Source organism: Cuculus canorus, chromosome 2 (genome assembly GCF_017976375.1).
Source record: "Cuculus canorus isolate bCucCan1 chromosome 2, bCucCan1.pri, whole genome shotgun sequence".
Lineage (NCBI taxonomy): Eukaryota > Metazoa > Chordata > Aves > Cuculiformes > Cuculidae > Cuculus > Cuculus canorus.
Genome location: NC_071402.1, coordinates 79,030,219 through 79,054,068, shown reverse-complemented (window position 1 = coordinate 79,054,068; position 23,850 = coordinate 79,030,219). Strand labels below are relative to the sequence as shown.

The following is a 23,850-nucleotide window of genomic DNA, read 5'->3' as shown; positions in this document are numbered from 1 at the left end:
TTTTTACTTTAAATACCACAAGCTCCTATAGTGTCAAACATTATGACTGGGCCTAGCTTAGTCCACTCTTCCTTACCAAGATGAGTGAATCCCACCTAAGTTCTGCAGGACACGGACTTCATTCATTACAAAGGCGCTTGCCTCTTGCGACACCCAATGGACCACATATATCTGAGAAAGGAAATACCTTTAAAAAGCCCCATGGTGTTAGAAAGTGCAGCACCGGACGAACTAAGCTATTTCGCTCAAGTTTGTTTTGGCAGATTTTCAGCTCTCTAGTCTATCCTTGCCTTGTTTTCACACACAAGACTTGGAACAATTCCATTTATCAAGTCTACCTAGATGAAGCATTAAGTTGGCCTCTAAAATAAGGCAGGGAGAAAAAGAGGAAAAAGTAATGCAATTCAATACTGTTAACAATTTTCTTACTACAGACTTATGCATGCAGGACAAAAGTGGAAGGTAGACAAGGAAAAGAAAAAATCATTAGAAATCTGAAGACTCTAAAGACTACTTTTTGAACTATCCTACTTCACATAAGACAGTGTTAGCTAAATATGAAAACCTATTGTAAGAAGAGCCATCATACAAAAAGAAAGAACAACTGAATAATTTTCAGTTAAGCTCAAAAAGGGAAATAGGCTTAGTTTCCATAGTTTAAGGGCTTTACTACAGCTGTCTAAAACAGAGTTGCTAGAATTTCTTGTAAGGTTGAAAAGCTTCTAGTCATGTACGTTTTTATTTATATATTAATAAAATGGCTATAAATATAAATATATATGTACACTCCATATATTCAGCATACATCCACTAATGGGAATGCAAAATTATTCTGTTTTTCAGGCAAAATCTACAATGATTAAAAACCTGCACTTAATTTTACATTGTCTTTCAAGGAAGCTTCTTTTTTCTGATATCAATGCTTGCTTTAGATACTACCAGAAAATAATTAACAAACACACACACTTGGGTATCTATTAATATAAGAAAAGCTTTTCAATTGCAGAAGAACTTTTGTACTTAGCTGGCTAAGCACTGTCATGCTTTGAACTAGAAAAATCAAAGCTTATTCTATACCTTATTCTACTTTATCCTTATTCTACTTTACAATTTAACTTTGATGAAATTCAGCTTCCATTTCATTTTCAGACATTTCAGTAAACCCCAACCATGTTATGATTAGTTTTACTTAAGTAAATAGATTATGAAAAATTAACTAACTAAAACTACACAATTCCTTTTTATTAGGGCCTGTGTTTGACTTGTTCAAACCGGCCTAGTTTGGTAGACACTCCTACCCACAACATGACCGGAAGACGAATACAAAAGTAATGAGAAAGCATTGACCACTGGCATGACATTTTTCATCTTAAAAACTTTCTCCATTAGCAAACATACCTTGCAATAATTTCAGACCTTTAAGGAAGAAACTGCATTCTTACGATCATGCTATTCCCAAAGCAACTTTGCTAAATCTGTTGGGCATTTTTAAGTACTACTACAAGAAATATGCCACCTTCCCCCTGTATTTACCGCTATGCTACCAAGCTAGCTATCAAGTAGAGCACATCCTCTAAGATGTCCTCTTACACTCCAAGATTTGGCTATGGAATACAATTCAAGTCAGAGACTTGATTCAGAGTAATTGAGTATTAATACGTAATACCTGTTTATTCAAATTACAAACAAGTTTATGTGGGACAAAACAAGGTATAGTTAAATGCATCATCAAGATTACAGCTTAGCATTCACCATTTAAAGAAACAGCCCACCCTGGCCCACCACCTTTTTACATCTTGTTAAAGTTTGTTTTCAATGGCAAATAGCTGCCCTGCTTCATTTCTGGGTGAGGAAATGAACTGAAATGATAATAGAACCTGTACTTTGAAGCTGTCAAAGACATGCAAGTTCCTTGATTTTCCCCAGAACAGCTCCTTTTTCAGCAGAGATCTCATTACATCGTAAGTTTCTACTTGAGAATTCAGGAATTCTACTACAAATTACACCAAAAAAAAAAAAAAAAAAAGCAAGCCTATTGTCAGCAAGCTTAAGTTCACAACTGGACTCCATACTTCATGGAAAAATTGAGGTCTGCAGATCAACAAGTTGACATTTGCAGTACATCAACTCCGTTAACTGTTTTGGCCAGTGGTCAGTCCCTGTACAGTCATCAAGAAGTACAGACAATAATTCTTACAACTCTCCCTTCTAGGACTATACTATGCATTTGATTAATGACATCTGAATTCCACCAGTAACATATATCAGCATATTTAGCAGGGAAGCCCATGGAAAATTGTTTGCCTATCAGTAGAAATTATTCACATAGGACCTGTATGTGAATTTTTATTAATATTAAGCTTACAGAAGATAGGACAGAATTTGCAGCAGGATAACACACCAGTAACTTCCTACCACAGGAGCTTTTCTGGAAAAACTTTACTCTTCTCTGTAAGTCTCATCTTGAACAACAGGGAGTAATAGCAAATTCTCAGTAACAAGTAATACTGCAAGCATATGCTTTCCTCTGTATTAACAGAATAAACATTGCACATTTTTCAGCCCCTGAATTTATCTACTTCAGGTATGTTAATCTTCATTTTTTTTTTCCCTATAACAACTTAAGATTAAGCTATCCAGTTACACCTTTCCTTCTCAAAACAACTTAACCAGACACCTAAGTTATCCAAGACAACAGTTTCACTGCTCCTAATAATTTAATAAACTTCAAAGCAAGCAGCAGGAAGATCACGGTGATTACTGATGACATTCTATATTAGGTTTACAATCCTGATGCCATTTTAAGCTTATAGAGAAAACAGGCAAGGTTTTTATTTCCTTCTTGCTGTGCACAATATTTGGTGAAGAATAGTCATGATTGTTGTTTTGGCAATGAAACTTACTTTTCTGCTTTTTGGAAGTAGACTAATTACTTCATGACTGACATTGCTTGTTAAGGCATTTGTTTTCTGAATAACTATACGATATGGGATATCATTTCATTTCTGGTGAGATTATCAGAATAGAAAGACTATAACTCCAGAAAAAAAGAAAAAAAAAAAAAAAAAAAGAAATACTTGGATGAAATAGTATTCACATCTACTTTGCAACTGCACAGTTCTACTATACAACTCCATTAATTTTCATATCCTGCAGGCAGTACTCACTCCTTTCATCTGTTTTCCACATGAAAACAGACTAGGTACAGCATTAAGTGTTTGAAGAAAGCCACCAGCCGCCACTTCACATCCCCACCCCTCATGCTAGCCAAGAAAGAGCTAGCAAACCCTTCAAGAGGCACTGATTTCTCCTGCTGGCCAGTCCAAATCCAGCATTAAGGAGGAAAGTAGCAGTACAACAAAACTAAACACTGTCCCAAAATCAGTTATCTCAACCAAGAACAACAGAAAGGTCTTCAACCTAACCTTCACACTATGTCCAGAAGTGAAAACTCCAGAGCTTTGCTCAGTCTCAGCTAAGATGCTTTGTCTACATTACATGCAGCAAAAGCACAGCTCTGAGGGCTCCAGAGAAATAAGTAATTTGCCTTTAATCCTGTGAAGGCAAACCATTAAGAATGCCCTATGGTTCTCCAGTTAACCATGGTTTCAAAGTCATTTGTCTAGCTATCGCAAAGAAAAACTTTAAGGTCTTCATGCTAAGCAACTCCAGCCCAGACAAGCAACGTGACAGAAAGGGGTTGTGCATACCAGTGGCTTCTGACGCCCACGCAGCCAATGGTCCCTCTCACCCTCGGCTTGTAAACCTCAGGGCAGCCATACTTTATGCATCCTTGGAGAGGATTAATTTAATTTTGATTTCCTCTCTGTGTTTGCTTTGGAGGTTTGCAGCTTGAGCAATATATACATGACTAAAATTTGGCAGCAAGCAGCCTGTAATATGATGTATATCATTTCAGCCTGGCCCAGTATATTCAGGAAAACAACAAGCTGGCAGTGACGACAGCTTCATCTCACATTCAGAAAGTGCAAGAGGAGTATAGGATTAAGGAATGGCAAGACATTTCCAGGAGCTAAATTTAAGATGAATTGGGCCCGATATCATCCACGTGACCAAGGGAACACAGTGCCCAGCAAAACAAGCTTTGATCATGACAGAGTAAGAGATGGCACGCATACAGGTATTTAAACCCATGGCCTTTCCAACATCCAGCAGGTTTCTAGCACATTGGTTTCCGATCTCTTCGACAGCTCATCAGAGCAACGGCAAAACCAAGACCATGCAAGGAGTCATTGTTGCCACAGGAAAAGGAAACAGAAATAGAAGGATTTTGCTGATCTGACTTGCATGTTTGAGCATCATGCTAAAATAAAGAAAATATTAAGATTTTTCTGGAAGATTTTCCAATGAAAGAAGTAGGAATTAAATAGTGAAAGTACCATTTCCAATGTAAACTTCAGTTCAGCATTACAAATTTCAGTCTCAACTTTTATTCTAGCAGTTGTCCTTCATGAAGTTAAAAGCATGTGCTCTATGTATACAGTATTCTGTAATCATAAAATCATGATTCTGTGATTGTAATACCGAAACAGTGATAATCTATGCACAACAGAAAGCAGCTTCTACTGCATTCCAAGTAAACATAAGGACTTTCTTTTTAGCTTATTCATGCCATTTTTAATAGCTGAAATGCATTTGCTCAGCTGAGTTCAGTGGTACATACACTGCAGTCATAGCTCCAATCACTGTATGAAGAAGGCTGGAGCAAAACAATCCAACCAACCTGACACAGACCTTGTTTCAAGGACTGCCCAGCCCATAAGGATTCTTCAGTGAGTACAAACTCAAAATTATCCAATGTCACAAGCTATTATTGTTTCCATAGTCTTCTGGAATTTCCAGATTTCTACCCACCTAGAATTGGCAAGGTTCTTTTATTAGACCTCTAAATTAAATTTATCAAGTTTATATTACTGCTTCCACCAGAAACTTTCTGTAAAGGGACAGGAGGGCTGGAATGAAATGGCCTATGTCTGCCTTAACGTTTGTCATCACTGCTTAGCAGTGTGTCACCCCTGCATACGAAACCTGAAACTACATCCACCTTTTCAGCATTCAGCACAAAAGCTTTAGTTTCAACTTAAGCTTTACTATCTTTTCTATCTTTTTGTCATCATTGCTTCCTTTTCCCAATCTAAATTCAGTGCCTTTAGTTTGAGTATATCTCCCAACCCCACAATAAAACTCAGTTTGGTACTTCCATGATATGAAACCAAACTTGTTTGGCACAAACTGAAAAAAATCCTAGTTCTTTCAGACTTGTCATCACATGCTCAATATTAGAGCTAAGTATGAATTTTCCATTCAAGTTCAAAAATTAGACACAAAAGGAGTTATCAGATTCAGCTCCACAGTCCATCCTTGAAAAAAAAACAAACAGGGGAATAAGGGGGTAAAAACCATTGCAAATCAGCGTTTCAAGTTTCCTACACAGTATTTCACCCAGCCCCAAGATACAACATGCAGTGTTCAAACACCGAGAATAAAACTATGTATTTCAACACCTACATATAAACTTGTCTTTCCTTTTAAAGATTTTCCACTAAGTGATGCTCGATTTTAATGCTTGTAACCTAGATGTGCAAGACAAAAGCATTTACGAGATTGTGCAGAGCTAGAGCTGAACAGCTGTTTTTCCCTGATTTTGTTCTGTCAACCTATGATTCTTTCTTCAAGGAAAAGAGAAAATGCTAATTTTTCTACTACTTCCAGCTTAAATGGCAACGGCTCCAACTAGATACCTAAACCCTCAAAAGCTTCAGATGATTTGTTGTCCTGGGTTGGCACTGCCAACATGCCAGGTGCCCACCAAAGCCATTCTATCACCCCGCCTCCTCAACTGGGCAGGGAGAGACAATATAATGAAGGGCTCATGCACAGTGAGAAGGACAGGGAGAGACACTCACCAATTACTGTCACAGACAAAACAGATCCACCCTTGGAGAGCAAGCCTGGTGCTGTGTAGGCCAACCCATGATCCAAGAACCCAAAGTTTTGCTCCTCACACCAGATTCGGAGCCAGGCATTTATTTCTTGGCTCTTTCTATTCCTCCCCTCATCATTCCCTGTAGGTGGAATGACAGATGAGAACACTACCTGTTCCCCCAATTCCTTCCCCATAGGTTCCAAGGCCCTAAAGTCCCTTTTGCATCTTAAACAATGCAAAACCCTTCCAAATACAAATACAAGGCTGCACAGGAAATGCATAGTACAACTGAAACTGATGTATAACAGCACTAAAAGAAATTTGAGAAAGTTAACTACTGGAATGGAAAAGAGAAGATACACACAGCTAAAATCTGATCGGACTGTAATTTTGCCTCAGGTTACAAAAAATTAAAATGTTTTAAAAGTGAAAGAAATGCAAAAGGGTCAAAGAGCATGACGACTTCAGAAAGCAGACTTCAAGCAAATGGTTCATCTCCGCCCACAGTAAAGAAGGGCCAAGTAAACAGTCTCCCAAGCTAGAGCCCACTGAAGACAGTCAATTATGATTTTATCATTTAGATCATATTTGTTTCTGTTCTTTAAGGAAAACTTCTATAAAATTCTTCTTTGTGTGAGGTAAACAACTGCTCTGCACAGTTTCTGAGATTTCAGGGGCCACACAAAGTTTTTATTGCTTGAATGGGAGTTAGAGACCTACCCGGCAAGGCTCACACATGTTTATCTTGCCATAGGGATGTGATGGGGGTATTTAAGAAAAAAGTCATTTACCTATGACTATGTGAACATATAAATACCTTCAGATTAAGCAAATCACAAACTCCGCAGCTGGGAAGAAGAATTTGTTTCTGCTACCCCTATCCCTGAGATTTCTTAAGATTAATGTTTCTCTTTCAGAGATTCTGACCTAGCACTACTTGCCTATAATGAACAAGCAAAAGACTTCTCACAAACAATGCAAACTTGATAGTGCTGTAAAACATCACTCTCTTGGATATACAAGATGGACTTCATCTTAGGGGAAAACAAAAGCACTATAGATTAGGCACTGTTACAAACTGAAATTTCATTATCATAACTCCGGTAATATTTTACAATGGAGATTTATGGTATACACAAGTCATCACAAGTAGCATGACAGGTTACATTCTTCACTAAAACGGTTGTCAAGCAGTGGAACAGGCTGCCCAGGAAAGCGGTTGGGTCACCATCTCTGGAGGTGTTTAAAAGACATGTAGGTGTGGTGTTTAGGGACACTGTTTAGTGGTGAACTTGGTAGTGTTAGGCTAAGGATTGGCCTTTATAATCTTAAAGATCTTTTGCAGCCTAAAAGATTCTATTCTATGATCCTGTGAGGTGTTTGTATTGCCTTACAGATGTGAATGCATGAGTGGGAATCACAGGTAGGCTATGTGCATGTGAAAAGTCTCCATGTCTCACTTCGTTGGAGGGTAAGTCTAGCTGATCTAAACTGACTACCAAATCTTACAAACAAGCATTTACAATGCTTCTCTAAAGGAATCCTGCCCACTTTCCAGCATACACCAGAAAAAAAATTTTCAGAGAAAGGGTCATTGGGCCCTGTCAGAGGCTGTTATTCAAGCGTGACTGATTAAGGCTAGAGGAATATATAGACAGCTGATCACCAGATTATACTCATGCTCATAACTTCTCCTTATACTTCCAGCTTAGTCTACTGTTACTGCCTAAACCAATGATGATCCAGCAGTCAGAATTAACAAGAACATAAGAATTGCCATTATTCATTCTTGAACTACCATTTTAATCAGCCAATCTCAGTATGCGCTTCCCAAGGGAAGTCTGAGGAATGCTGGCAGAAACAAGGACGTGCCAAACTTCAGTAACTTGACAAAAACACAGCAGCAGGTAGCATGGTATAACAGCCAAAAGAGAAGAACAGAAGAAAACAGCAACTTTAAGTAGATATTTCTCCAGCATGCTGCTAGTTTTGGCAATGTTGGAAGTATCAGTCTTAAAAATTATACAGGCATTCGACAAGTTGACATAAAAAGATAAGATACAGGAAAATAAGGCAAGCTATCTTGTGCAATAAATTTAAACTATAGCATCTTACCAGGGATTGTCAAGTTAAAGGCAAAAGTTTGTTGTTCCAAATTTATTTTATTATTTCAATCAACTACTAGGATTAATCTGGAGGAACTTGATGGTGTCAGTTCATAAATTCGAGAAAATGGATAAGCTTGACATATTTAAAAAAATATTATCAGCTTTAAGGTATACTTTAAGCAGTCTTAGAAGACAGTCTAGCATTCAAGAAAAATGGGTTTTAGACTAGAATGTTGGGCAATCATCAGATACTTCAAGATGACTCTTCACTTTTCAGAGAAACCGAAATAGCTAGCGTAGGCAATAACAAAGAACAGTTCAGTGTCAGAATCTCCCTGTGATAACAATATTTAAGTAGTTTGGTATAGCATTTTACACAAAGAATTATGTTGAGAATCTTGGATTCCTTAAAATCAGATTTACAGGTAATTGAATAAACCTTACACCTACCAAGCATCAGACCTTACTTTGGAAAGGCTAATGCCAGGTTTTTAAATTGGGATCATTTCTCTAACTGTACTCTAAGCGCATTTGCTCTGGTAGGTTTCACATTTCAGGCAGATCAAGTAAGACTGCAGTTTTATGTACCTTCTCCAATTTGTTTCTTGTATTGTTTGGGCAAGTTTTAAACATTTGGCCATAGCATTTCAGTACAAATTAGCCAGAATAACGTAAGGTTTCAATTTGCAGCTTTAACCTTGCCAATGTCCCAACTACTTTTGCCTTGTATTTGAACTCTGATTTAAATGCTGATTGCAATGATCTTGTTATAATTAGCAGAACAGCTTTGCAGGAACACTGCCTATTAGATAGTAAAAGCACAACGAGATGTGGTAAAACACAAAAAAATAGTGTCCAGGAACAGCTTCTATACTACTTTATACCTTCATATACTGTTCAAAGTGATTATATTTGTGTATGCATTCAGATATGTTGGTTAAAGGAATTTAAATAGTGAGCTCTGCTTATTCTGCCAAAGTGTTTACAGTTTTGGATTTATTAACTGTCACGCCTTCCACACCCCTCTTATTCTTTCTCAATTTTTTGGCTTCAAATGATTCTATTTTGGCATATTCAGTAATATAGCATTTCACTTCTCTAGAGAAAACTCTACTACTAGAAAAGTAACACAAAACCCTAGGAAACTTACCTGGTCCCCAGTTTCACTGCCAGCTCAAAACAGCAACAGTTCACTCAAAGCCAACTGAATCTCAGGGCAGTTCCAAGTAAGCAGAGGCAAATTTGGGCATTCATATCAAATTCAGACATGGCCTGGTGCACAGAAAGCCTTCTCTGGCTTGAGCTAAAGCAGAATCAATTTTCTAACTTCAGCTAAGCCTCTTCTAAGTAACTTCAGTTTCCGTAAGTTATCAATACCTTCTTCAGACTCTGCCTCTAGAAGTGATAATGCCTGATGTTTGTCACCATTGTAATGGGTCGCCGATATGTAGAGAGGCCATTGCTCATACTTATTCCTATGTAAATCAAGACCATCCTAGAGTTGGGTAAACGCTGCAAGTCAAGGGATGAAAAAGGGGTCACACCTGTAGGGAGGAACAGACAGGACAGGTGACCCAAAACTGACCAACACAGTATATATCCAATATATATCATTCCATAAATGTTATACTCATTATAAAGCTTAGGAATCACAAGGGTCAAGCTTTCTTCTTTGATGGCTGATGTCCAGAGAGGACCTCATCCATCTGTCTGCCCCTGATCCTAATCTGTGCATTCCTGAATCCAGTTCCTGAGTCCAGCTCCTGCCCGCTTCTAAGTCCAGTGTGGGACTTTTCCTGAGCCTGCCCTGCAGCATCAGTGGTCACTTGCATAGTCACCTGGGAAGTCTGATTTGGTTTTATATACTTTGTATTATTTTTAATGAAAGAATAATAATACAAAAAGGAAATATTTTTTTACTTTCAGTTTCCAACCCACAAGTCTCTCTCCCTCATTTGCCTTTCCCATTTCCCTGTGGTGGTGGGAAATTAGGATCACAATCATCCAGTTTAGCTGCTGACTTGGCCAGGGTGGGGCTTATTTAGACAGTACCTCAACAGTAGAGCCAAGAGCCCACGTTCTCAGTAAGAGATGCTGTAAAGATACAGGGACAGAGATAAACAGAAAGAGAATGGCCATTAAAAGAAATCAGAATTATGCATACGCTTGCATGCGTCCAGAAAGAACATATATAGGTTTTCATTTCTGATACTGGGTTAGAGTAAGCTTCTAATGTTAAAGAGACTATGAGAGGAAAAATATTAAAGAACTGAAGATTTATTATTAGGTATCCTCTCTTATGAAGAAAGGCTGCAAGACTTGGGGTTGTTCATCCAGGAGAAGAGAAAGCTCAGGGGAGACCCGATTGCAGCTTTTCAATACTTGAAGGGAAGCCTATAAGAAAGATTAGGACAGACTTTTTAGTAGAGCCTGTTGCAACTGAATGAAGAGTAATGGTTTTAAACTAAAAAAGTGTAAATTCAGACTAGATATAAGGAAAAAGTTCACGATGAGGGTGGTGAAACACCAGAACAGGTTGCCTGGAGAGGTGGTAGATGCCCCACTCCTGGAAACATTCAAGGTCAGGGTGGGTGGGGCTCTAAACAACCCAATCTAGTTAGTTGAAGATGTCCCTGCTCACTGCAAGGTGGGGTTGGATACGTTACCTTTAAGAGTTCTTCCCAGCCTGAACCATTCTATGATTCTATGTAGGAAGCGATCAAAAGAGTCCTTTCTGCCAAAGAACCATCAAGAAAACACAGAAACCACTCAAAGCCTCAGTGAAACTCCAGTATATTAAATATAGCTACCTACCTTATCTGTGAAAAAAAATACACAAATTTGCCTATTTGGAAACCAGTTCTGAGACTTTTATCCCTTTCTGAAATAGGATTGGGGTTGCACTAAGCTGTATCTCAGTCTGAGCCGATTCTCCACCAGGAACCATTTTAAATATCAAAAGCATTCAATAGCAAAGGAACCATTCCATTTTTTTCAAATTTTTCATTATGTCCATCACGGTGACAATGCAAGGACCCCTCCTCATAAAATCACTGAGTAAATTAAGAATTACTCAGAAATTCAAAAAACACCCAGCCTTTTAAAAGAAGCCAAGAGAAATTAAGAGAATTACATAATTCCTAAAAATATCCTATGATTTGTACTTTGTTCACTCACTTGTAAAGAGAAATGAAAGGTACACAATCCAGACAAATTTTTCTGTGTTCAAGATATGCTACTTGATGTATTTCCATCTAGAGAAGTGATAAATGTTTTCTGATATAGAGCTCAAATTTTTCTAGAAAGTATTTTTTCCACACAGAGAGTCAAGATACCACTAATTTTCTGTACTTCTGGGTCTGAAAGCCAAGGACAGAAGTGTCTGTCATAAGAGTGCAAAATGACTGCTTTGAGAGATTTCACATATTGGTAAAGCTCAAGCTCTTTCCACAGTTCACAAGAAAAGTTTCAAAAGTAGATGCTTGTTCCACTACTCAACTTAGTCTTCTACAATGACTTTAGTATCTTAAGTATCAAAGTAAGAATGCTACGGCTGAATACTCCAAATTCTTAATTTTGTCAATTTTATATTAATTACATATTAATTCACTGAGTTTGCAGAATAAAATGATGCAGTAGTAATAGTCATATTCCAGTAGTTTTGGAAGTCATCAGAAAGTTATTTTCTTAAGAAATTATTAGAAGAGTACAGCAAATGCATGAAGGGTTTAGCTACTATTATATGAATAGATGCTAACTTCTCTTAGAAAAACTTACCCAACTAGGTGTTTTTTTTTCATGTAAAACTGGATATAAATTCAGTTTCAGTTACTTGAGTTGCTGGTGTTTATCCAATTAAAGAAAACTTCAGTGAGCACCTTCACTTCTATATTAAGAATAGTAGAAGTCCTACTAAGAGCTCCCAAATTTATACAACTTGCCACCATCAGCTGTTAACTCTGAGCTCCAGGGATTTGGGGTTTAGTTTGGGGTTTGGTTTTTTTTGGGTTTTTTTTTTTTTTTCGGGGGGGGGGGGTTGTTTTGGGAGGAGTGGGGAGGGTGCCATTTCTTTGCTTTTTCTGTGGGTTTTGGTGGCCTTGGTGGGTTTTTGGTTGTTTTTATTTGGGTTTGTTGTTGATATTTTGTTTTGGGGATTCATTTTTTCTTCCCCTCCTCCTGCCCCTCAAAGACTTCAGCAGAATGAAAAATAGTACTGAAGAAAGGCTAGTTCTCCATTCACAGGCATCTTTTTCTCTGGAACTTATCACATGTCAGAGGAAGATGACAGACAGCAGAAATTTCACAGCACAGACCAGCACTCACTAATATACTGCCCACTTCAAGAAGCTTCAGCAGCAGGGATCCACCATAAAAGGATGCCCGGGAACACAGCAACACAGCCTGATCAATCTTAGCCAGGCATAATCTTGCACAAGGTATAAACTAACACACTTACACAAGTAATTATAGCATCACATATTTGTAAAATGTTACATTTTCAGAGTTTCCTCCAGACATGATTTAGTGGAGGGAATCGTTCCTAATGGACATAATTATTCCAGCCACGCTATAAGGCCTGCTTCTCCCACAATCACTGAATCATTTAGGTTGGAAAAGACTCTTTAGATCACCTAATCCAATCATTAACCAAACACTACCAAATCCAACAGAACCACCAAAAAGCCCAAATAAAACAGAAAGGAGGATATACCTATGAGAATGTGAACTTTCCTAGAACACACCTAAATTTCAGAAGAAACACCTCTCTGTTAGGATATATACAAGCAGGTAATGATAGAACAAGTGCATTTGATCTCCACACTAAACACACACTGCAAAGTTAATGGGTGAAAAGGCTGTGTTCTCTTAATTAATCTGTTTTCAAAACATAATCTTTTAAAAATATATTTAAGGTACATGAACATCATATGAGGAAAAGCCAGACTAAGACTCTCGGAGCACTGCAGAAGGAAAAACAAAGTTAAGTACTTACTTTTTGAAGGCCCTTAAAAGTCAACATCACTAAAAAGCAGATATAATTAACTTCTGCAGAATACAGCAGCTGACTTTAATGAATTTCTGCAAAACTCAAAATATAAACATTTAACGGGATATATTCAGAGGTATTTCAGCACTGATTCCTCTACTAAGGTTTTACTTCAGGTTTAATCCTTCAATTTGATTTTATAGAAACTGAGAAATTAATTAGAACTCATACACAGAGCTCAAAGATGAGCTCTTAATTTAAAGCTGCCTTTGGATTGCCATTTAACAACCATACACGTGAAGTGCAAACAGTATTGATTTTTTTTATTTGAGAAACAGTCAAGTTAATATGAAGAATGCAGCCTGGACATAACATTCCACACTCTGCAGGTTAAGTGTTAGAAGAAAGCCCCCCGATCAAGGTAAGCCCATACAAAAACATTCAGTCTAATCTTCTAAATCAAGTTTTAGGCAATAATATTGCAGCTGAGACTGTGTCTAGCAAACTGCACTTAAATAGCCCACAAAAATCCATTTAGTCTTTCACTTGCCAGAAGAGCTGTGAGGGGTAGCAAAAACTCATGCATTCTCAAGTTTCTAACTGTAATTGATTGATGGGATAAAGAATTGGAGACAACGTCTGAGACTGAAAAAGTAGAAGGCAGCATATATTCAAAGCTAAGGAAAATTGTATCCTAAGAAGAAGAGACAGCATGAAGGCATCAGTGTGCATGCACAGCCACAGCCTATCACGCTTCTTTCCGAGCCAAGCTATAGCCAAACAGCCAGCCCATACAGCATCCTCTGTGATCTACTAAGAGGACCAGACATCTATTTTTTGCCACCTGCCCTTCACCGAAGGAGAGAAAGTGAAAGCCACAAGACAGTGACTGCACTTCAGTTTCTGCACCAGTACAGCCTCGCCTCTGCATCCCTCTCAAGTGCACCACTGGTATCTCAAGTTTGAATTTATGAAGTTGTGCAGTCTTCCAGCTACTGTCCGCAGTGTTCTACACAGCAGAAACAGGGTAGCACTTACCTCTCCAGTGCACTGCTGAGTGAAGCTGGTTTGGCTAAGTATACCGGCACATACTATCTGTTCCTCACTGGTGGAGGATGTGCAGTTCAATCAGGCACATTTAATAGAATGACAAGCATTTTGTTCTTTGAAACACTACACCTCCTTCCACAACTCTTCAGATGCTCATAATCCATACTGTGCCATATTTTGGCCATAACCACATCCCCCCATTCCCATTAGGAGATTTAACTGACGTTGCCTTAACAGCATATCTAGTACTGGAAAAACACTTAAGCCATTTCAAGCAGCCTGTTTCTCATGTCTTGTACTCATCCTATAGAGAAAGATTATGGCACTGTAACTTGACAAATACGATGGCTGCAGTAGAAGAGATGAGAAATGTGGTTCATTTGATAGCACACACTGATGGCAAGATAGTACTTGCAGTCAGATACTTCCCGAGATAGTTTTCTCTTTCAAGAAAGAGTCCTGCTTGACATCTTTTTGCAGTTTTTGAGAATCCATACCCACCTAAGAAGTACTTCACATGACTGATTTGCTGCTGTGGAGTGCCACAGAGCTTGTATGAATCAATCCCAAAGATTTCCTTTCTAGTTGTTTCAAGGCATTTCATTGATTCAGTTTCAACAAGTGTTGTTTCAATTGTCTTACAGAAACAGAAGAGAAGACATACTGTGCAGAATTGGAAAGAATTAGGTCTGTTTGCAAAGCTAGAAAGCCAGAGCCACAAAAGGCCTTCAGCTGCAAACACAAATGGAGCTAGGCACTCAGGAATGCAGCTGTCACTAGAAATTCAAGGGACACAAAGAAGCATCTGCATCTCGTTCAATTAAGATCATTTCACATGCCAGTGAAGGTGAGGAAGAGTTAACCTGCAATGTTTCATAGTCCTTCCAACAACACATCTAGGATACATACCTCTCACCACACACAACACATCTCATTCATAGGACAGCATACATTGCTCTGAATTTACTATATACGCTGAAAGCAAAGGGCAGAATTGGAGTGTTGCATCCCTGCGATAAACCATTCTCATGGTAAAGAGCAAGATACATCTACCAATCTCTGGTGTGGGCAGGTATTACAGTATCATGGCAAGCAAATACTACAGCATAGAGTGCCATAAAAGTAAATTTAACTAACAATTATAAAATGTTATGTAAACACCCCAATGAAAAGGCAAATGTCACTGCTTGTACAGCATCTAACACAACCAGGCTGCTATTCTTAGCTGGTCCCTAGATACTACTCTAAGTGAATAGTATAAAAAACATTCAGTCTTGTAAGCACAAAGCTCTACTTGTCTTGCAAAAGGTATGAGTCTTTCTGTCCAGCTGCATCTTCCTGCAGCATAAGTCTACTGTACATAAGGAAAAGAGGTAGTATTAGTGAAAAATCAGACACATACCAGTTGATATACACTCATTCCAGCAACTGCAATGGTTTCAAACGTCTCTGCTTTTCCCCAACATCACCTTCTGTGTTTCTGCTCCCACTTGCCTTTGCAGAACTCTCACATTCTCTGGTTATGATATTCAAAATATCTCACAGATTATATAGCAATCCACAATAAGGCAATGTATATTAAACTGATCCACATTAGTAACTCCTTAGCAGAAAAACTTGGTCAGAAAGTAGTAGTAGCACAGGCTGGGAAGAGATTACTTCTGCTGTTTTCAGTGTGTCAAATCACATTCTTGTAGGGCACAGAAAAAAGAAGCTCACATCTGAAGCTTCCTCCAAGGATACAATACGCAGCTCCACTGCTCTGAGCACTTTCTCAATCTGCATGAGAACTTTACATATCTTTACTACAGCATCTGTTGGCCTGCATTTAAGCCTCTTTCACTAATGAATTAAATCAGCTACAAACCAGTGGTGAAGATTTCATGGTCAACACTGGTATTCACTGGTTCTACAACGAGCTAGAATAAGAATATAAATCTTAGAGATAAGTAAAGGATTATTTTGTATTATATGATTTGAAAATAAGGAAAAAAAAATCACGCTTTACGGACTGAAGTAAAACAGAAGTACTGACTTCAGAATTTCCACTATTCTTTTTCAGTCACCCCCAGGCTGTCATACATGATTAAAATGCTTTTATACTTTTCCTGAATATATTTCGTGTCTTGGCAATTCACCTCCTTCAGCTACTTAAAAGCTTTTGAACCTAAGGCTTAGAGAAACAAAGTCTACTGTTCTACTTAACTTTATTAACTATTTATTAATTTATTATTAAATTTATCACCCAGACTAAAATGCAGATATTCTAAACCAGTATCTCTTATGATTCACAGGTGCCAAATCTTCATTTTTGATATGGGATTACGCATGTCTAACAATAAACTCTTGTGATTTATACAGTCATTTATTACTTACATGAACTGCTCTTACTGTCCAGATTCTACAGTCAGACTTCCAAACTAGAACTATTCAAAGTTCTTGAAGACACTTTTATGAAAACTAGAGAAAACATAGTTTCACTTATGAGAGCACACCCACTCTCCTACATGGCCTTCCCACATAAGAGGGCTACAGGAAAGGATCAGCATTTCTCTGTTCATAGGCCAGTTACTGCAACACTGTATTAATACTGACACCTAAGACACCTCCTTCCACTAGACTTTAAAAATCTAGTCCTGATAAGATACTACAGTAACAGTAGATGGAGCATGTTGATCTAATTAAATCCTTGTCAGCTCTTCAAGTCCATAGCTACACTTCTGAAAACTTGGCACAAATAACTTGCATTTTCATAGTGTTCATAGCAGGAAAATACGAGGTTGAGGTTTAACATAGAACATATGCCAAAAAGCTTCCACTAAGGATATTCTTCAAAACCAAGTTCAAAATCAGATCGCATCAAACCTTAAGTATAAAAGCCTTTGCTGAAAAAGTAACCCTCTATATTTTTGTTCTGGAGAAGTATCTTAAATCTTTTGCCACAAGCTTAAATCAGAAACTACAGCAGGTAGGAGACGAAACAGTTTACAGGAAGAACTGCTTTTTAATTTCTAGTGCACTGATATTGCACACAGAAGGAACGTGGAGGAAGAGTCCTTTTCCTGAAAATTGCTAGGATTATGTTGAGGGGGGCTAACCTAGGTAATGAGTACCAGCTGCCTACCTTCACTGGTAGCTGCATTCTTCTGGGCTTTGGTGGGCGTGTGATCTGTACTTGAACTCACGTCGGATGAGATGCTTGAGCTGCCTTTGCCTGCACACAGCGGAGAGGGTGGGAGAGAGAGAGAGAGAATAAACATGAGTATCAACAGCAAAACAGAAAGACCTTCCATATCGAATCTGGAACGATTCCAGGGAGCTTTAAACTAGGTTTAAAGCAGCTGATGTTCATTTTGTACAAACTGTGGTAGGAGTTAACTGCATCAGAACTTACTTCAAATGCATCTTTATGTACTAAGGCTGCTAACAGCCTTCAGTGTCACCAGGACTCTCATATAGTACTGCTAAGCTCCATTGTAAATAAAAAACTTGTGATTAACAGCGTTTGGAGAACTTTTGTGATGAGCTCTCTCATTCAAATACCTTTAACACAGATCAGGACAAATGGATACTGACCCTTATCAGCACGAAGGGTTAAATTCAAAATGTGTTAATCAGTTTAGAGTTGTTTGATGAGTTCACATCATGTATTCAAGTTACATCATTTCAGTTAAACCAGATTAGATTTGTTTGATGTGTTCACATCATGTATTCAAGTTACTGCGCCTCAGGAAAATGAAAACAAGGAATCTGCTGTCACCTCTGACACCATGCTCACTCCTGTAAACCACCACTCTGTAAATCAGTACCCAGTGATGTTTCTTTTCCTACATCAATGCCCTCAGACCTCTACAGGGAATGTCAAACCAGGTACCAATTAGCAACAGAAGAAATCCAAATACAAAGAAAAAAAATAACGGAGACAGATACCACAGAAGAGCAGAGGGGGCTAAACTAAAGTTGTCTTTTTGTTTACATGTGAGGATATGAAAGTGAGTCACTTCTGTTTCCCTTTGCTCACTCTACTCAGTCTCAGTAATTACTAACAGGGAATACATTCTGCTCCACCGCAGGAACCAGACCAGCTACACAATTAGCAATACATTAGATAATTCTAGCGAGGAAAGGTGATGAATGCTGTTCCATTTTAAGAAGTTACCTATCCCACAAATGCCTTCATCAGTGAAGCCTTTAAGAGCTATGTTAGTTTTTGCACCAAAATTAGGCTGTATGCAGAAAGCTAGCCAACATCAAGTTTCTGTCACTTGAGTAAACCTATAATCATAGGAATGTTAGCAAGAGACTTTTCTGATCTGTTATTTCAATCAAGCACTCCTTGGGGTTCTGGGTTACAGTATGCCTGGTTTTCATAACATTCAGATGTAAGGGGGAGGTCTGCTTTTTAAAGGTGCCACAAAAGAACAGGGATTTAAATTTTAATGGGAAACGACTGGAGAATGTGCAAATGTAGGTTGCTTCACAACCAAGGTACTGCCACTTAATCCGTCAGCCAGCTCGAGAGAATCCTTTTCCACATAAAGTTGCTTAAGTTAACACGCTCAGATTTGAGAGATGATTGTGGAGTGAAAGGATATTAAAAAGGCTTGAAGGAAGTAAAAAATAAATGGTTAAGGCTAGTAGTTGGATGGAGTGAAGAGGAAAAAAAAAAAAGAATGTTTTCAGTGATTCACTAACTGCTTTTTACATTCCTTTCAGAAGTTAAGCAAACCCAAGAAGCAGTGCCTCTAGAATATCACTTCAATTGCTCTCAAGCTGTGACATAAGCTGGAGTAATGGACTGTGGTCTTTATAGAAATGACTGCCCCAAAATAGCTCTCCAGCTAAGGCAACTAGGGTTGTAAAAGAAAGGCAGATGAGAAAAGAGAAAGATAAATGTAAAACGCTCTTTCCCAGGAAGAGGCCAGAGAATTTGAAACACATGCAATAGCTGAAAATCAAATCATTAATGACAAGACAGGTATTTAGATGGTATTGTCATTACCAACAACTCCTTGCATACCATGCACTGCAGCTGCAGGAACAGAAGAACTTCCAGGGAGCATCAGCACTCCTTAACAGATTAATAGGGGGAAAGACAAAAAAAAAAAGACTGACTGGAAAATTATTTACTCAAAGTAAATAAACAGGTATTCCTCTTAAAAAAGTAAAATATCCTTTTGAGGAAAAAATGTCAATGATACCAAATAACAGCAGAGTTAATAGCTGGTCATCTACAGCATCGGTTGTTTGCACAAACTGAACACCTCCTGTGGCTACATACCTCCCTCATTACCATTAATATTTTAATATTTCTATTTACACCAAATACAAGCAAGCCTCCAAGAGCACAACAGAAATTTTACCCACGTTATGGTGCTGATGGACACTACATTCAATAGCAGCATATTATTTAAAATTGCACACTTCTTAAACTATGGAATGCCAGATATAAGCTCCAAAAATAGCTCCCAAGGCCTTTCTTTAGTTAGACAGTTTATCTTAATCAAGCTATTCAAGTAAGATCTGCAGGCATCTGCACTAGTAATGAACAACAGCAAAAGAATTAGCCACCTTCTATGAACATTAACATACCCTTAGTTAAACACCCAAAACTAAATGGACATGAAAGAAAGTAGGCCTATTGTCCACAGCGTTCATTCGCCAAAAAATCTCATCAAGAGGGGTCTATAACAATAGGGAACATCTCAATAAAAAAGTTTGAAGCATAAGTTCTTTGTTAGAGAAGCCATAATGTAGTCCTCAAATCAGAAAGCATCTGACTCGATGGCAAAGCCTTTTGCCATGCTTTATTTTGTGCCCACATACTACTTTCAGGATGCATACTGCAAGGCAAAAGAAGAGACGAACTATGATTTAGTACATGGGAATGGTGCTGTCAAACATTCAGCAAGTAGCTTGAATTCCCAGGTCTCTCTCACACACACACAAGTTCTTCTGAGGCAGAGCTCTTCTGCAGCGCTTTTCTCAGGGCATTATCCGCCTAATATGCAACAAATTCAAAGACTGATAATGTCTCCAAATCCATAAGAAAATTTGATGTGTAGCATAACATCAGTCTTCAGACATGATTTCACCTCTCCAATTTAAAAAGTGCACTGAGAAAATCACAGCAAGTAAAGATAATCTGACACGGGTTCTAACACCAGGACAACTAGAAGGATCAAACAGAGGGCAATACTGCAAAGACTAAAGAAGTGATAACTGTATTTGACCCCCTGCTTAAACAAATTAAAGGCCTGTCAAATGTTTCCCTAGCATGACTTGCTGTTGTCTAGAGTTTCTTCCATATGTTCCAACATTTTATTATAAAGCCAGAAGCTGCAATCCAAAAGAAAGCAAACTGAACTATGGTAGTAGGTAGATGCAGTGGAAAAAACCCCAGTTTTCCTACAATACAACATAATTCTCACCAGGACTAAGAGTAGCATGGATGTCATCACACCTGAAAAGACTCACACAGCTCCACAGTCATAATTCAAATCAAGTCTCTGACCTGCTTCTGAAGAAGCAAGAGTGGATTTTTTTTTTCCCTATTTACTAGTGCCAAAGCCTTACAATAGTCATAAGAACAAGAATCCAGCCATCTAACCTAGTATGCTATTTCCTACACATTTTATTTTGATCCTGCTGGAAAGAAAATTAGAATAAGGCAAGCATATAAGAGAGACTTCCCCTGAACACCACCTCTGCCTCCAGCTCTCTGTAGCTCAAGGAATTTTTTTAGTCATGTATGTCTTAGCACTCAGTAGCACTGTAGCTCTACTACATCTGTCTGGTCGTGGTCTCTTTGTGACTTCTGATTATTAAAATAATGTGTTCCATTTCCTTTTTATCACAGGTGGCTATACAGAGTAAAATATTAGGTTTGTTTTATAAAAGCGTTTGCATCTACAGTTTTGCCATCAGAACAGAATAAATACTTTAATGAAAGAGATGCTATGGATTATCCAGTGAAACATTACATAGAACTGGGTGGCCTTACTCCATTTTCCAATATTGTTGGAAAAAAACAATAGCTTTTCCCAGCTGCTTGTATAGCTAGTCATGATATTTTTTTTTTTTCAAAGGCATGCTCATTAGAGTAGTCTTTCTCCAAACACTTCTATCAATGTATTTCAGGCTGTCGAAAACTCTCATGCTTCAGAAACACGACTAAACACACACAAGGCATCTTAGCCTAATGAGAGCATTTGATGAGCAGTGAAAAAGGAAACAGCATGAACTGGTAAAAAGCAAACTTTAGATTCTGCCAGTCACGCGCACTGCTGAAAAGCCTCAAAGACATCAGAAGTCAGTCAAAATGAAAGTAATGCAATTTAAACTCACCCAGGAAATTACGTTCTATAACTGTCCAAGGCTGAAAAGCTGTCTTCAGAAATACATATAAAAAGCCTGTCCTACTACAGACAGTGTTTCTGACTCTATGACTGTCACCTCTTCTGCTGCATTTTGTTATTTTCCTCATTGTTACTGCACATGAGGCCAGCACATCCAGAGGCTGCTTTAATTATGTGACGCAAATCATAAGATATGCGAGGCTCACTGACCTATGTGATAGACGAAGGTTTGTCCTGGCAGTGAGTTGCTTTCACTGTGCTCTGGAATAGTTTTACTAGGCTTTTTTTTTCAGCACATTTGCTCTTGGATTCTTATGCATGGGCATTTTTGTGCTGTATTTTACATACTCTCCTAAGATCTCATGCAAACAAGCTGACTTCTTACATGCCACCCTGGAAAAGAAACAGCAGTATTACTCTTAACATCACATTTTTATGCAATGACACCTGCTCTCAGCAGGCAGTCAGTTACCTTCAGACTTAAATGGACAGTAGGGACAAATCCACTTCTTGCTATGCTGAAGTGGAACGTCAGACAAAATGCCAGAACAGAAAAAGCCCATAATAATTCAGAAAAAAAAAAGAGCAAAAGTAGTAAAATCTAGAATAATAAGAGCCTTTAATCTTTGTAATTGTCCAAAAGCATTACATTGCAATGACTTTGCTGTAAAGAAGCGTGAAAAAATTGTTTACTTAGGCCATCAATTTTTATACAAATTAGTCAAATTCAGCTTCTCAAGATGAAAGCATAGAAGCATATGGCTTTTCTACCAGATGATCATGACTTTCATATCTTCAGGTAAGTTGTTTTTAATCAAATATATGCCAACTACATTAAGATAAGATCCAGAAAGAAACCAATCCAAACCTCAAAACATTGAGAGATCATGCAAAAGAACAGAAAACTCTTTTCCTTCTCCTGTTTCTAAAATACACATTATGCTAGTCCAAGTTTCCAAAACTTCAAATGCATCTCTTTACAGTCTGCACCTCCAGAGACCACAGACTCCTAGTATGTTTCTAAGTATCCCCATGGAAATCAGTAACTCTTTGTGATACTTAAGCTTTGGATATATGGCATCCTTTAAAGATGCAATATATCAATTTCTTTATCCAAAGTAAAAGCAAAGTTGGACTTCACGCTTTGGACAATCATTCTTCTTGGACTTTACATTTCTACCTATGGAAATTACAGGTCATAAAACTGGTTTCCATTTATTAACTCTTAACTGCTGAGCAACATACCACCAATTTATCAGTGAAGTTACCTACCTATAAAAGTGTTGTAACTCATTGAATTGTTGTCAGCATGGGTTATATGTTAATTTATAAATCCATGTTGTCTTGCTGCCCAAGAATCTTAGCAGTAGTGTTCAAGTGATCTGTTTTAAAATCAAATTAAAACATATGCCAGCATAACACACACAGAGGCTCCAAATATCATTCAACCCAACATTTGCCAGGATGTGATAAGACAAACAGCAATCTACACAAACTCTAACTCCAAGGAAAGGAAATAAACCAAGCATTTCACAGGAAGCATACTGACGACTGAGGAGTTTGCAGATATGTGGTAGTACCAGCACTTTGCGATAGTATTTCTTAAAGTTTAAGAACACAATATTTACAAGAATTTTTACATTATTCTGCATTTTAAAATCATAAGCCTAACTTCCAGGACTGCTTAATTTGTCTGTGAAATTTGGCATAACTTAGCTACGAAGTGTTATACTTCGTTCTGCAGCATTTCTGTAAGTTCAAAGCCAAACTTCAGCTCAGGTCACATAGGCCAATTTGGCCTTCCTTTGTTGTTGCCCTTCCAGTCGCTGCCTTGACGTCAGCCATGGGGGCGGCAGCAGGTGTAGCCCCTGTGCAGACACAGCAGGCACAAATGGCCCCACTACAGGGCACAGCTGAGCCCCTCAGCCACCAGCAGGCTCCTCAGAGAAGCAAAGTCTTGAGGTACAGCCTCTTAGTGTTGCCTATTTAAATCAATGTTGCAACAAGATCCAGCAAGCCGCTTGCAAAGTGAAGCTGTAATACCAAGGGCAATGAGGATTTCTTTAACTCTGACATACATGTGACTGTGGAGGTTCTCCAGCTGGTAAGATGCAATGATTTAGACACTATATTGGGAAACGCTTGGAAAATGTTTATAAAAACGCATGCATGGGATTGAATTTTTCAGAACTGTTTAGCAGAAGAGTGTCTATTGCTAGCAAGGGAAGCCCGTTCAGAAAGGTGCGATTGACAGTGTAAAACTTGAGTAAGATTCTTCATATAGACACAGATTCTACTTGCTGTGCCATGCTGGAAGCAGATTTGATGTGTTGGGTTTATAGTTGTGACACCTCTAACTCACATCTTGGTGCCAAGCAACTCATTATGACTTCAGAATAG

General features: G+C 38.2%; 1 protein-coding gene across 1 annotated transcript in view; it reads right to left on the bottom strand.

Moving 5' to 3' along the window:
- FBXL7 (F-box and leucine rich repeat protein 7) overlaps nt 1-23,850 on the bottom strand; it is a 177,283-nt gene that overhangs the window by 115,131 nt on the left and 38,302 nt on the right. Inside the window, exon 2 of the mRNA XM_054060465.1 lies at nt 17,217-17,306. Within this exon, the coding sequence (XP_053916440.1) occupies nt 17,217-17,306 (90 nt within the window). The remainder of the gene's footprint in view (nt 1-17,216; nt 17,307-23,850) is intronic.